This window comes from Carettochelys insculpta, chromosome 28 (genome assembly GCF_033958435.1).
Source record: "Carettochelys insculpta isolate YL-2023 chromosome 28, ASM3395843v1, whole genome shotgun sequence".
NCBI lineage: Eukaryota > Metazoa > Chordata > Testudines > Carettochelyidae > Carettochelys > Carettochelys insculpta.
The window spans coordinates 488,142-500,859 of record NC_134164.1 but is presented as its reverse complement, the minus strand read 5'-3'; the positions used below and the strand labels follow the sequence as shown (position 1 = coordinate 500,859).

Genomic DNA, 12,718 nt, shown 5'->3' with positions numbered 1-12,718 from the left:
ACATGCAGCCCTGCAGCTGCAAAGGGGGTGTTACAAAACGAGCTGAAGCCTGGGAAAGGCACTCAGGATCAACTTCTCAAAGATCCTGCTGATAGCTGCCAGGCAGATTTCCAAAAGTGCAGACACTGTAGAACTGTTAAGGAATTTTTTCATTAAATGGTTTTCCAGGGCTTTCAGAAAACACTGATGCATTAGAGCGGAGGGTTTCTCACGTCACATTGATCCTGACAAATTTCTCAACTTAAAAAAAAAAAAGCTCTGAAAGAAAATACTTACCCAAATTCCCTTTTTCTATATTTTCTAAATGGAAAAAAAAAAAAAGGTTTCCTGGCTGTACCCTGGTTTTGCATTAGAAATGTGAGCTAATTTTAGTACAATTTTAAAATCAAAATGCAGTATCTTGAAGTGATCTAAATGAAACACTGTGATTGACACAACCCAATTCCCCTCCCCCAGGGGATGGTTTGCAGATCTTTTTTCTGAGATTTTTGACTTTTTATCTCTAGTGGGAACGGGAGGGAAACTTTCCCTGAAACCATCAACTCTGCCAGGACAGCAAAACCAGGTCCCAGCCAAGCCAGCGGCACTGCAGATACACGTGGGGTCCTTCCCTGTTAAGCTGCAGTTTGAATTCAGTTCAGGTCAGTGACTTGGAACGCGCCTGGTTGAAGAACTGCCGCACTGGGCGGCGCAGCCAGAAGGTGCGTGTCCCAGCCTCCTGTCTTCCGACAGCGGCCAGGGCCAGGTGCCCGGGGGAGAGCCCAGCGAAGGGCGCTCGCTGTGATCCCTCCCCTGTCCTCCATTCCCGGCTTCTGGCAAACAGAGACTGGGACACCGGCCCCGCCTCTCTTGGCTCATCGCCACAGCTGGGCCTGTCCTCCCTCAGCTTACCTGGTCTGTGGGTCGCCCCGCGGGGATGGGGATCGGGACGTGGCTAGTCCAGTCCTCAGCTGCCTTCTCCCCGCAGCCAGGGCCGCCTGGCTCTCGTTAGCCCAAGCCGGCCGAGGACTGCCTGGTACCCGCCCCGCCCCGCCCCGGGCGCTGCGGCGCGTCGGGTGCCTCGCTGGTATGCTGAGCCCAGTGTCCCCAGAGCTGCCAGCCCCCGGTTATAACACCCCTGTCTCCTCCAGCTCTGGCCAGAGAACACAGGCCGACCCGGAGCCCAGCTCAGCGCAGGGGGCAGGTGTCCGAGGCGGGGGCGCTGGAGCGATTTGTATAGTGTGGGTGCTGAGAGTTGCTGAACCAATCTGGAACCCCTCGCGGCACCCCCTGCACCCCGAGTTCCTGCACCGATGGGCGGAGGGCTCGATCCTGCCAGCCTGGACACGCTCCATCCTGGGCTTGCTCCCCCTCCCCGGCGCGGCAGGCGGGAGGCAGGGGGCGCTGGCAGGGGCCACGCGGGGTGCGGGGTAAACTTTGCCCAACTTTTTACAGCGCCCCGAGCGGAGGGGGGCAGCCCCCCACCTGGCACCGCCCCTCCCCCGGCGGAGCGGCACAGCCCCTTTAAGAGGGAAAGCGGCTGCGGGGATTGTTCCGGGTCCCTGGGAGAACAGTGCGGAGCGGCCGCAAGGTGGGGGCAGGACGCGTCGGGCTCCGCCTCGCTCGCTAGCTCGCAGCCCGCCTAGGGCGCGCCGCGGGGACCGGCCGGGTGGGCAAAGCTGCGCCATGGCTCCGGGGGCTGGCCGGAGGCCGCTGCCGCTCCTGCTGCTGTGCCTGGCCTGGGGCGCTCTCTGCAGCCCGGGCTGCTCCGCCTTCAACCTGGACACCCGCTTCGTGGTGCTGAAGGAGGGGGGCGCCCCGCGCAGCTTTTTCGGCTTCTCCGTGGCCCTGCACCACCAGACCGAGGGGCTGGACCGCTACCTGTGAGTACCCCCCGGGGGGAGGAATTGGGGTGCTGGGGCAGCCGCCGGGAGCGCAGCGGGGGGGGCTGCCTGGCTCTGCCGTGGTGTGTGGCCCGGCTGTGCCTGGCGGCGGGGGTCAGAAGCAGGGCCCCCCCTCCTCCCAGCCTGGGGCTGCCCCGGGGCCCGAGCCTGTACCCCGGGGAGGAATTTCACTCGCCCTTCGCTGGGCTCCCTGGGCCGCCGGGACTAGTTTGCTCGTGTGTGGCGGGTTCGCAGATGAGCCTCTGGCTAGCGGGGGACAGAGGCTGCAGGGTGGGCCCGGGGCAGGCAGTGAGCAGGAGGCGAAGTGCAGCCAGAGGCTTGGCCGGGGGCTGGACCCCAGCTCGGCTTGGCACTCCCGCTTCTAACCCGGACCGTAGCCCGCGGCCTGTGCCCAGCTCGGCCCCGCTCTCCCTGCTGCTCGGAAGCCGGAGCCTGGAGCTTTTCCATGGTTTGTGCAAGTCGTGAGCCGGGAACCTGCCCAGCCCCGCCTGCCTCCCTGCGGCGCGTTGGATGGGAGAGGCGGGTGGCTGGTTTCCTGGGCAGCGGAAGCACGTTCCCGCCATTCCTCCTTGGCCGGGCTGAGCCCTGCGAAAGCGCTTTCCAGCCAGCGGGTTCTCTCCAGGTCACCGAGCTCCCCTTCCTCCCGGGGCCCTCTGAGCACTGCTCCCAAAGGCCTGGTGCTCTTCTGGCCGGGTGCAAGGCGGGACTGGCTCCTGGAGAAGCAGAATGTCGCGTGAGACTCCGCCGGCTGTGGTGTGTGTGTACAGCTGTGGTGCTTTGATTGCCCTGCACCCCGGGCTGGGGGGTTCGCAGTTCAGTTCAATGGCTCTCAGCACTTTCATTGTAGGGATTATTCCAGCACCAGTGTTCTCTGGAAGCTGAGCACTTGGACAGCCACCTAGGAGAGATTCGGGTGCTGCCCAGCTGATTGACAGAGCGCCCCCAGCTGTCAGCCTGTGGTGATGCCTCTGCGCATGCCTTGGTGCATGTAACAAAATTTATTCTGCCCAGGGATGGAAAAAACATAGAGGGAACTTTGGTCAGCACCTTGGGGTGATTCCAGTTCCTCTGCAGTGCATGAGTGAGGGTTGCTAGCTGGGATTACCTGGATGTATCTTGCTTAATCACTTCCCTGCCATTGTGGGGCCTGCCCTTCAGTCCCTTCTAGTCTCTGCTTGTAACACGAGACAGTCTAGACTCCTGCGGGCTGCAATACTTTGGTTGCACTTTAACTGTTGGGGGTTGGGTAGCCTGTGATACACAGGGCAGATCAGGCTCTATGGCCCTCTCCGGTCCCTTCTATGCCTGAGCTCTCCCAGTGCAACCAGGTGCAAAATGCTGCTCTGAATTAGTAGTGTCACAGGCTTATTTTGCATGGATGTAACTATCTGCAGGAGAGGCAGGGCAGCACAGAGTCTGGTTCCCCCAGCTTTTGGAGTCAGCAGCCAGCTGGGGGTCTCTTCCCAGTGCCCCAAGTGAGTATCGAGTGCCCTGCAGAGAGCTCTCACTGCAACAGCTGCATGGGCTGCAGGCCTCTGCTCTACATTCCAAAGATTCATTTGAAATGTTCTTGATGAAGTGTGGGATTTTATTTTTTTAAGGGGGGGTGAAATGGTTCTGTGTCTCTCTCTCGCTCCAGAACAGCTGCTGGGCAGGAGGAGTGAGGGGTTGGAGGCTCTGTGCTGGGAAATGTTGGCTCACAAAGTATGTTAGCAAAGCATGGTGAGTGCTGGGATTGACCTCGCCTGGGAGATGTTGAGAGGAAGCATGGTTCAGTGGTTAGGGCCCTTGCATAGGACTTGGTGGAGGTGGGTTCAGTTCCTTCCTCTGCCACAGATGAAGCGATCCTGAGTGAGTCACCAAGGCCCAGATTAGTCACCTCACCCTGTCATGGTAAGGGTAAGGCCAAGATCCGCACCCTGCCCTGCCTTACCAGGTGCTAGAAAGAGAAATGCGCTGAAGATGGGCGGGGGGGAGGGGTGGCGTCGTCAGGTGAACGCTGATTTTTCTCTCAACTGTGTGAAAAGCACAGAGGGATTGAGACCAGAACTAAAATCCATACTCTCAGGAGGTTACTTTCTGGAGCTGAGCTTTGCCTGTCTCCCCCAGTAGTCCATGTGCAGCCCTTGAGTCTAACGGCCCAGGCTTGAAAACCCTGGGCTACCCCAAACCAGGGGAATCGGCCTCTCTGTGGATAAGAGATACTCTGAAGGTCCCCTCCCCACTTTCCGCAGCTCACCCAGTGAGAGGATTTGGAAGGTGGACACAGCCATCTCCACATTCTGCCCACAGAAGGTGCTCTGGGCTTGTGGGATGGAGTGCCTTGGCTCTCCAGAGAAAAACAGCAAGAAAAAGTCTGTAGGGCAGCAGCAGCTTTTGCAAGCCTGACCCTGGGCAGGAGCTGTGCTATGTTAGCTCTGAGATAACATGTCTGAGCAAACTGGGTGCAGCAGGACACGCCTGCTCTGCTCTGCCTGCCAGAATGGTCAGCAGGAGGTGTTTGCACCTCATCTGCTGCACCACACAACTGGCAAGGTGTTTGTGGGTTTGTGTGAGTGCAGGCTGCTTTCCTCTGTATCATCTGGGCTCGTTAGCCTAGGTGTGCTGGTCACCTGACATGAACCCGCTTCCCCCGACACTGAGAAGGGAATTGGCCACCTGGGTCTTCTTCAGGGTGCTTGGGCACCAGTAGACCTTGTAGATGTCGCTGGCTCCCAGCCTGCACTGCCCAGTGGTCTCCCAAAATCCTGGTGTGGGTTCAGTGAGCAAGGGAAAGACAGCTGGTTTTGTGCTGGCCTGTGAGGTGATCAGGGTGACAGATGGGCAAGGCTGACTCTGAGGGAGGGAGGACGTGGTCTCTGTGCTCCATTACAGAGTTGGATTTCCAAGTCTGCTCATCATGTGCATGCTGGGGGGACATGTAATTGCCATGCCAGATCAGAACGGTGACCCTCCTGATCCAATAATCCATCTCTGACCATGGTTAACCTCTGCTGCTGCAGAGGATGAAACGTTGTAATGGATAATTATGGAACAACCTGCCCCGAGGGGAGCTTTCTTCCTGACCCTGTTGTTTTGCAGCATGAGCATTATGGCTCTGATCCAGCAAAACACTTAAACACGTGCATCCTTCTTAGCTCAATTCATGTCAATGAGACAACTTGCATTACTTAATGTTTTGCATGTGCTTGAAGTGGCCTGCCGGATTGGGGCCTATACTAAGAGGTGCTTTCATCCACTTGCATTTTGTTATCTCTTTAATTTAATCTGCTGGGTTTTTTTTTTTTCTTTTCGGGGGGAAGAGGGATAGTAGAGCTGACAGGTCATATTTGCAGCAGTTGGTATTTTCTGCTGTGCTGCCATGTCTCTTCTGTTCCCATATGAAATGGCTCTTGAGGAAAATATTCCAAAGTACCTAAGTGACATGGGAGCTAATTTGAAAAGTGATGTTGGCATATAGCAGTCTAATTTTTATTGACCATGTAAGTGCAGCTTATGCTCTCTTTGGAAAGGGACGTTGAAGAGCAGGAGGGATTGTTGTGATCCTTGTGTGACTGCCTGTGTAGGGCTGGCCAGAGAGCTACCCAAATAATACATCCAGGAAATCTTTTAGGAAAACTTCCAGACTGGATTTAAAACCCATCAGTGGTGGTGAGTCTCTCACGGCCAGCCCTTGGTGTGTTGTTTCAGTGGCTAATTGCTCCCACTTAAAATTTATGCCTTATTTCCGGTTGGAATTTGTCTAACAGTAGCTGGCAGCTGATGCATGTATTACACTATCCTCTGCTGGATTGCAGAGCCTGAGATTAAATGTCTGTTCCCTAAGGGTCACAGTCACTTCAGGCTCTCTGGAAGATATCACCTTTCCCCATTTCAGTCTCTTCTCTGCTCAGTTCAGCTGCCCAGCTCTGGATCCCTTTGGCTTTCAAGTGGGCTTGTGATTGAAGCATCAGGATGGAACCCCAGACTCCTGGGTTCTCTTTCTAACTGTCCCACCGAGCTGCTGTGTTACTCGCATAAGCCAATGTTTTCAAATGTGTTCAAGTCAGGTTGTTCCAGTTCTGGGTGCCTGCTCTGAGATGCCTATGGGCTGAAACCAGGGGTGCTGCAGCACCCCCTGACTTGAAGGGGGTCTCCATTTTCTATCATACTTAGAGTTTTGTTCAGTGTCTCCCAGCCCCCTGCACTGGATTTTTCTGAGGCACTTCAGGCCTGGCTGTGAAAGACTGGATTGGGCAGCAGCTAGAGAAGGTCCTTCCCTGTGTCCGCCTGCCTGCAGTCTGGTGGTTTGCTCCTGGGAGAGTGAGGTCAGTAATGCATTGCAGAGGGCCCGTCTGCTGAGGAAATGCACAGCTGGACAGTAGGGCCCAGAGATGCTCCTTGACAGTTGTGTTGGTCAAGACAGCGGCAGCCTGTGCGGGGGGAGCTCCCTGTCTGTGGCCAATGCCTCATTGGTATTCAGAGGGTGTGTTGGCTCCCCCTCCACCCCACAAGCTGTGAGAATTGAGGCCTGTGGGTTTGAGGTGGAGGGAGGGTATCTAGAAATAGCAGGTGGCTGTGAAGAAAGGTGCTCCAAGGAAACTACAAGCCCTAGTGTGCTTGGTCTGTGCCAAGTTAGTGCATTGGGGCAGGCAGGGGAGAGAATTCCTGCTGGACTCCACGCCCTGAAGCCTGAGGGCTGATGCTCGGTTTAATGTCAGCTGTTGCGTTCTCTGACCCAGGCCAATATCCGACCTCCTCCAGTTCAGCTTCTCTTAGACAGACAGTGTAGCCTAGTGGGTAAGGTGATGGGTTGGGGTAGACCTGGCTCTGCTGAGACATGGGACAACCCATTTGTCCTCTCAGTGTCTATGCGTCCCCTCCGTTCCAGCCCTCTCTGGCCTGGACCTCGAGGTGTCTGAGTGAGCCCCCAGGCAACGAGCTCTTCAGGGCCATCTTGTTCTCCGGTGTGCGGGCACCGGGCATGCTGGAGCCCTGCTGGAGGCTGAAATAGCCGAAAGACGTGAGCAGGGGCTGCAGTGACTGGTCGTCACAGAGATGTGCTCTCGTGTCTCTGCAGTAGCAGCAAGGGTTTAATTTCTCTGGAACTACTCCTCTCACCCCCAAGAGAATTTAACTAATTTGGGAAATGCCTTTGCAGCCCTTCTGAGAGTTGCCAGACTTCAGGCGTCCGTTGGTCACGAGCTGCCCTTTCTTGCCCTCCCAGTCCTCCCTGGGCCAGCACACTTCACTAGGTGCTTAATGAGCTGCCCATCACCCGCCTTCCAGCCAGCTCCTGGCTTGGAATGCCTCCTTTCCGGTAATTACAATGCCTGCCCATTGCTCCAGGACAGTGAGGAGGGTTCGTGAGCTTCAAGGAAGATGCTTTTCCTTTTATGCGAGCCTGGATCTGCCCATTTCTCTAATGGCATTGCCAAGTGATGCTCTGCAAGCACAGGGAGGGTCTGCCAAGTGTTCCGGGAGGAGGAGGAGAGCCAGGTTGTGTTAGGGATGGGGGGCTGGTTGGGACGTGCTCTCTGGGTAGTGTGAATTGATGAGCTAAAGCACCAACTCTGTGGGCAAAGCTCTGGATTGCACAGGGTGCTGGCTGAAGGAGACCAGAGGGGGCTGGGTACATAGCTCCAACACACAGGGATGGCGCAGAACTACAGCACCAAAGGCTGTGAACAGTCTACAGACCTGAGCGGGGTCCTTAAATTTCCCCGAGTCCTCTCTTGCATCCGAATAGAGGAATGGCCACGGTGGGTTGGTCCAAGGTCCATCTTATCCAGGGGCTCCTCAGCTGACCGCGGGCACTGCCAGGCATTTTAGAGGGAACAGGCAACCGCTGAGTGGTCCATCCTTGGTCATCCGCTCCCAGCCATTGACAAATAGGGCCACTTGGGGCACAGCCATCCCTGCCCACCGCGATGGACTTGTCCTCCAGAGGTTTACGTATGTGGATGGAGGTGGGCAGCTGGAGTGTTTGTGTGGACAAGCGGCGGGAGGGCGGACACGCACCAGGGTGCTGGGAGAATCCCACAGGAATCGGGGTGGGTTCTGCTGAGCAGTGTTCATCCGAGCAGTTGGGCTGGAGGTGCCAGGAAAACGACCGGGCTGGCTCAGGGAGGGCCAAGGATGCTTGTCAATCTGCCCCATTTCCACACTTACGCAAAATGGGTGTCTGCCCATGGCAGAGTTCCTTGCCAGCTGTGGTCTGGGGCAGCCACTCAGGAGAGATTTGGGTGCTGCCCGGCTGATTAGTAGAGTGCCCACAGCCAGCTTTGTGTTTCTATGGATGGTGCACCTGAAAAAACTTATTCTGCATGTGGCTGGAGAAGCTTAGAGGGAACGTTGGCACACGTGTTGGTGTGACAGCTCTGTGGGGCAGAGACCCAGTGTGAATTGGCTCAGCAAGGCCCCGATCCTGACAGGGTGCTGGGCCCAAGCCCAAACCCCTGGATCTGGTCCTTTGCCATATTTGGGGGAAGTCTGTATCTCTGCTGATTTAAGGCCTCTTACTTTTAGATAACATCAACTTCTCCCTCCTGTCTGGCACTTTCCTTCCCACTCACTATGGCAAGTGAGTATCTCCTGAGTGCTGGATGAGCTGCCGCTGGAGTCCAGAGCTGGGGAGCAGCCGACACCGCTGGTGTGTGGGAGCCCAGGCTCTTCAGGATACCTTGTGGGGGTGCGTGGAGCTCCCAACTCAGGAAGCATTGCCCCTTGCCTTGTGTGCTCAGGTCTGGCCCGTCCTGGGAACTGAGGGCTGCTGGAGGCTCAGGGTGGGGAACCCCCATCCCTGCTCTGTGTCCTTGGCAAAAGGGAGCTGCCGAGCCACATGGATCTGTCATCACCTGGACCCAGGCCATGGGCGGTGCGTTGTGGGCAGAGTCCAGAGGAGCTGGAGACCTCTTATGCTGTGGGCTGAGAAGTGGCCCAGACGGCTGCTGGGGCAGGGACTTTGGGGCCTATGGCATATGCATGCAGCCCTGGGGCTTCCTGCCTGTCTGCCTGAATGTGGCGGAGGCTGTGCAAGGTGCTTCCTGGGCCACCAGAGGCTGCTTGGCTCTGGTTTGTGCTGGGGGTGAGAGCTGTGGTCCCTACTTCCTCTTTCCACAGGCCTGGGCTCAGGCCAGGAGGCAAATGCCTGGTCCTCTGGGTGCTAGCTCAGCATGATGAGCATGAAGGCCAGCTTAAGGGCAGATCAGGGTGTCCAGGCTGAATCCCAGCTGGGAGACTTGCCTCCTCACTCTTTTTGTTCCCGACCCTCCACCGCCTTTCCCTGTCATTCCTGGGGAACATAGCACCAGCCAAAAAAGGAGTGTGAACGACTGCAAGCTGCCGTGTCCCACCCCAGAGGTGGCTGCATCTGGTGTTTGTAAAGCACCCTGGAGTGTGGTCAGCTGAGAGCCCAGAGCAAGTGCCTTCTGTCCAGCCCATTGTCCTGCAGGAGCTGGGCCAGCACAGCCAGCCCATCCTGGCCTCTCTGGCTGCTCCAATGCCCACGTGCTCCTGGCTTGTCTGGGTTCCAGGTGCACTCAGGTATCTGGGATGTTTGTGTAGCCGGGAGCTACGGAGAACATCAGCAGCTGAAGCGTGCGCTGGCCTGCTGGGGCAGCGCCCAGCCATGCCTTGAGGGAGAGGCAGGGAGAATTCCACAGGCTGGGGCCAGAGGGGAGCCTCTCTCCCATCCCCCTCCTCAGCCAGGGCCTCTTGGGGAGTCCTGCCCTGTCCCTGCCCTACCAGCCAATGCCACGCCCATGGCAGGGGGCAGCTGGCATGAGGCACCTGGTGCATTCCTGCCTGCTCCCCTCCCCACTCCACCCACATGCTGCCTCTCTGACCCTCTCAGGGTAGGAGCAACCCTCCCTCTTCCTATCCCAGCTCTGCAAATCCTTCAGCAGCCGCCTCTCCAAATGGGTGGCCTGTCATCTGCCCGAGGGGTCTGTGTTTACCCCGACAGAGTCCCCAGCTATGTCTGCCCTTGGTTTCTCCCCTCCCCTGCCCCTGTCCCTGGCAAAGCAGTGCACATAGGAGTCTTTCCCACTTTCTGTGGGTTTGTCATTCATGGGAAGCTGGGTTTTGTGGGGCAGGGGTGGCCCTCACCAAAACACCCCTTCTCCCTGCCCCAAATATTAGAGGCTTTTGGAATGGTTGGATCTGGGTCCAAACTTCTTAACTGGTCTTGCAGCCCACGGCCCTGCCAGAGTTGGGACTAGAACTCAGGCATCCTGGCTCAGCCCTACTATTCTAACCACTAGTTGCTGTTGCCCTCCCATAGGCAGGAACAGAATCCAGCTCTCCTGGCTCACACTCCAGCTGTGAACAAATCAGACTAAATCTCCAGCTCTGAACTGTGGGCCCAGAGGTTGAAGGGGGCTCGTGGCTTGTCACCTATGCCTGTCTCCCTGCCGTCCGCTCCCTCTGCACACCCGCTCTGCATCTGGGGCTTCGCGGCTCCTGGCTGGAGACCACAACCTGCTGGGGCCAGGCAGGTGGGTGGATAAAAGATGACTAGATTCTCCTGGGACATCTTCACCAGCAACCCCACTGGTGCCACAGGGGAGAACCTCTCCTGGGCTCCCTTGAGAGATGGGGGACCCTATCTGCATCCATCCCAACACGCTGTGTGGGGGCAGCTAGTTCAGCTGAACAAACCTCTCCTTCCCAAGGCTTGTGAGTGTCACAGAGCTGGTCCCTGTCTGCTGCACAGGCTGCGGCCCCCTTCCTGAGGCCCCTTCTCCTGAGCTCCAGGCCGCAGGGGGCCTGGGAGGAAGGGAAGCACAGAAGCAGCATTCTGGGATCAGTTGGGGGCCTAGGGGCTCTGCTTGTCATGTGGAGGGGGGTGAAAGGTGCTGGCTCCACGTCATCCTATCCATGCCCCACTGTGCTGGATATCCCTTGCCACTGGCAGAGCCCCGACCACCCACTCTGGGGCACGAGGAGAAGTTGGTCCTTGGCTCTGCACAGCATGGAGCTTCCCCTTCGCTGGGGCCCCCACCCTGCAGCAGGAGAGGAATTCGCTCTCCAGCCCTTTGAGCACGCGTGGGAGCCTGGGTGCCCTGGTCCTGCTGCCCCCTGAGCCCCCAGCTGGGTGCTGCACAGAAAGTTAGCTCCTGCCGCAAGCAGCTGATGGCTGCAGCCCAACCCACGTGAGGGCTGGACCCAGCCAGAGGAGCTCAAGGAAGTAATGAGGTCGGGTTGGTCCGTGGTCTCATCTCAGCCTGTTGACCAAGCAGCAGGACAAGCTCGTTCCTCTGCCCTGCCCCTTGGATGGACATGTCCAGCTCCACCCTGGTCCCCTTCTAAGGCCAGGAGCCCAGCTGCATGCACTCAGCCTTGTAGGCCTTTCTCCCTGGCAGTGGCTCCCCTCCCTGCTCTGGAGGGCCTGCTCCTCTGGTGTTCCAGGGGAGTCCTTCCTCTCCAGAGCAGTCTTTATGACACAGGGGGGCCTGGGCACTTCTCTGGGGGAAGAGGATCTGTCTGCCTCCTATCCATCCAGTGTCTTCCCTCTCCCAGTTCACAGATGGGGGCCCAGGACAGAGACTGAGTAACTTGCCCAAGGTCAAACAGGGAGTCTGTGACAGAGCTGGGAATTCATCCCCCGCAAGTCCCAGGTTTATGCTCTTCCCACTGGACCACCTTTTCCTATTTAGTAACTGTCTGAGGGTTAGTTTAACCCCTGTCTGACCCTGCCCATCCCCAGCTCCATCCTTGCTGCCTTGTCCTAGGAATGGGAAGCGATTCATGCACAGTCGGGGATGATTGGCAAGGTCTCTCCCCTGCCTCTTTCCTGTGGATCCAGCCCCTGCTCTGGAGAGCCCCCACTTCCCTTTGCTCCCTCGGGATTCTCCCCTCCTCCCTGAACTCACAGCTGTCTGGGAGGTGTCCTTCCCCCGTTCCTGGCGTGGAGTTGTCATTGTCCTGGGGTGCGTGAGCCCTGGAGGACAGGCTCCTGCTTTATCTCTCCCTGCCAGATGTGTGCCCATGAGTTCCTGTGTCGCTGGCACCCGTTCCCTCCAGCATCCCAGCCTGTGCTCTCTAAGATGCATGGCTCCCACTGACAAATGCCCCCAGCTGCTTGTGATGTTCAGGTTCTTGATTCTCCAGGGTGGGCTTGTGGGCAGAGGAGGGCACTAGGTCTTCTCACTCCCAGGTTGTGCTTTTGGCTCTGGGAGGAGCTGTCATCTTGTGCTTGGAGTGGGGCAGTCCAGGGCCCTGGGTTATAGCCCCAGCTGTGTCACTGGGCGGCTGTGCAGCCTTGAGGCAGGCCTTTCCCTGCCGTGCCTGTTTCCCCTGCTGTAAAATGGGGATAAAGGTGATTGATCACCCCCAGAGGAGGGGAGTGTGTAAAACTGAATTTCTCAATGGCAGTCAGAGACCCTGGGACAGAAGTAGCTGGAGAGGGGCAAACTGCCCTCACCTCACCACCCCTACCTGCTCAGCTGCTCCCCAGTTGTCGCCTCCCTGGGTGGGGTGGAGTCTCTTCCCCAGCAGGGGGACAGGGCAGTTGCAGGGCTGCTTCCCATTCTTGGAGGAAGGGGGTGGCCAGCAGAGGAGGGGTGGCTCTGCATGGAGACATACTAATAACTAACTGCAGCTGGTGTGATGCTGTGACCGGTCTCCATGCTGAACAGCTGGCCTGGCTCTAGAGCTGACTTTGAGCAGCTCACTCCTGGCTTAGCTGGCACGGGGTGGCCTCTCCAGCCTGGCTGTGCCTTAGAGCCGGGCTTCCCTCCTTGCCGCACCAGAAGGTGGTCCGGCTTCTGCTGGCTAGTTCCCACGCACCCCACTTCTCCTGCTGAGACTCTGCCTGGGCACTGTTCTCCCATTACCCCTGGCTGCCTGGAGCT

General features: G+C 57.7%; 1 protein-coding gene across 2 annotated transcripts in view; it reads left to right on the top strand.

Annotated features, from left to right (window-relative positions):
• Positions 1 to 1,541: 1,541 nt before the first annotated feature.
• ITGA3 (integrin subunit alpha 3) overlaps positions 1,542 to 12,718 on the top strand; it is a 42,847-nt gene continuing 31,670 nt past the window's right edge. Inside the window, exon 1 of one of the 2 annotated variants that reach the window (XM_074978968.1) lies at positions 1,542 to 1,862. In XM_074978968.1, coding sequence (XP_074835069.1) covers positions 1,666 to 1,862 — 197 coding nt within the window. In that variant the 5' untranslated portion in view covers positions 1,542 to 1,665. The remainder of the gene's footprint in view (positions 1,863 to 12,718) is intronic. The other variant, XM_074978969.1, reaches the window with a different exon arrangement.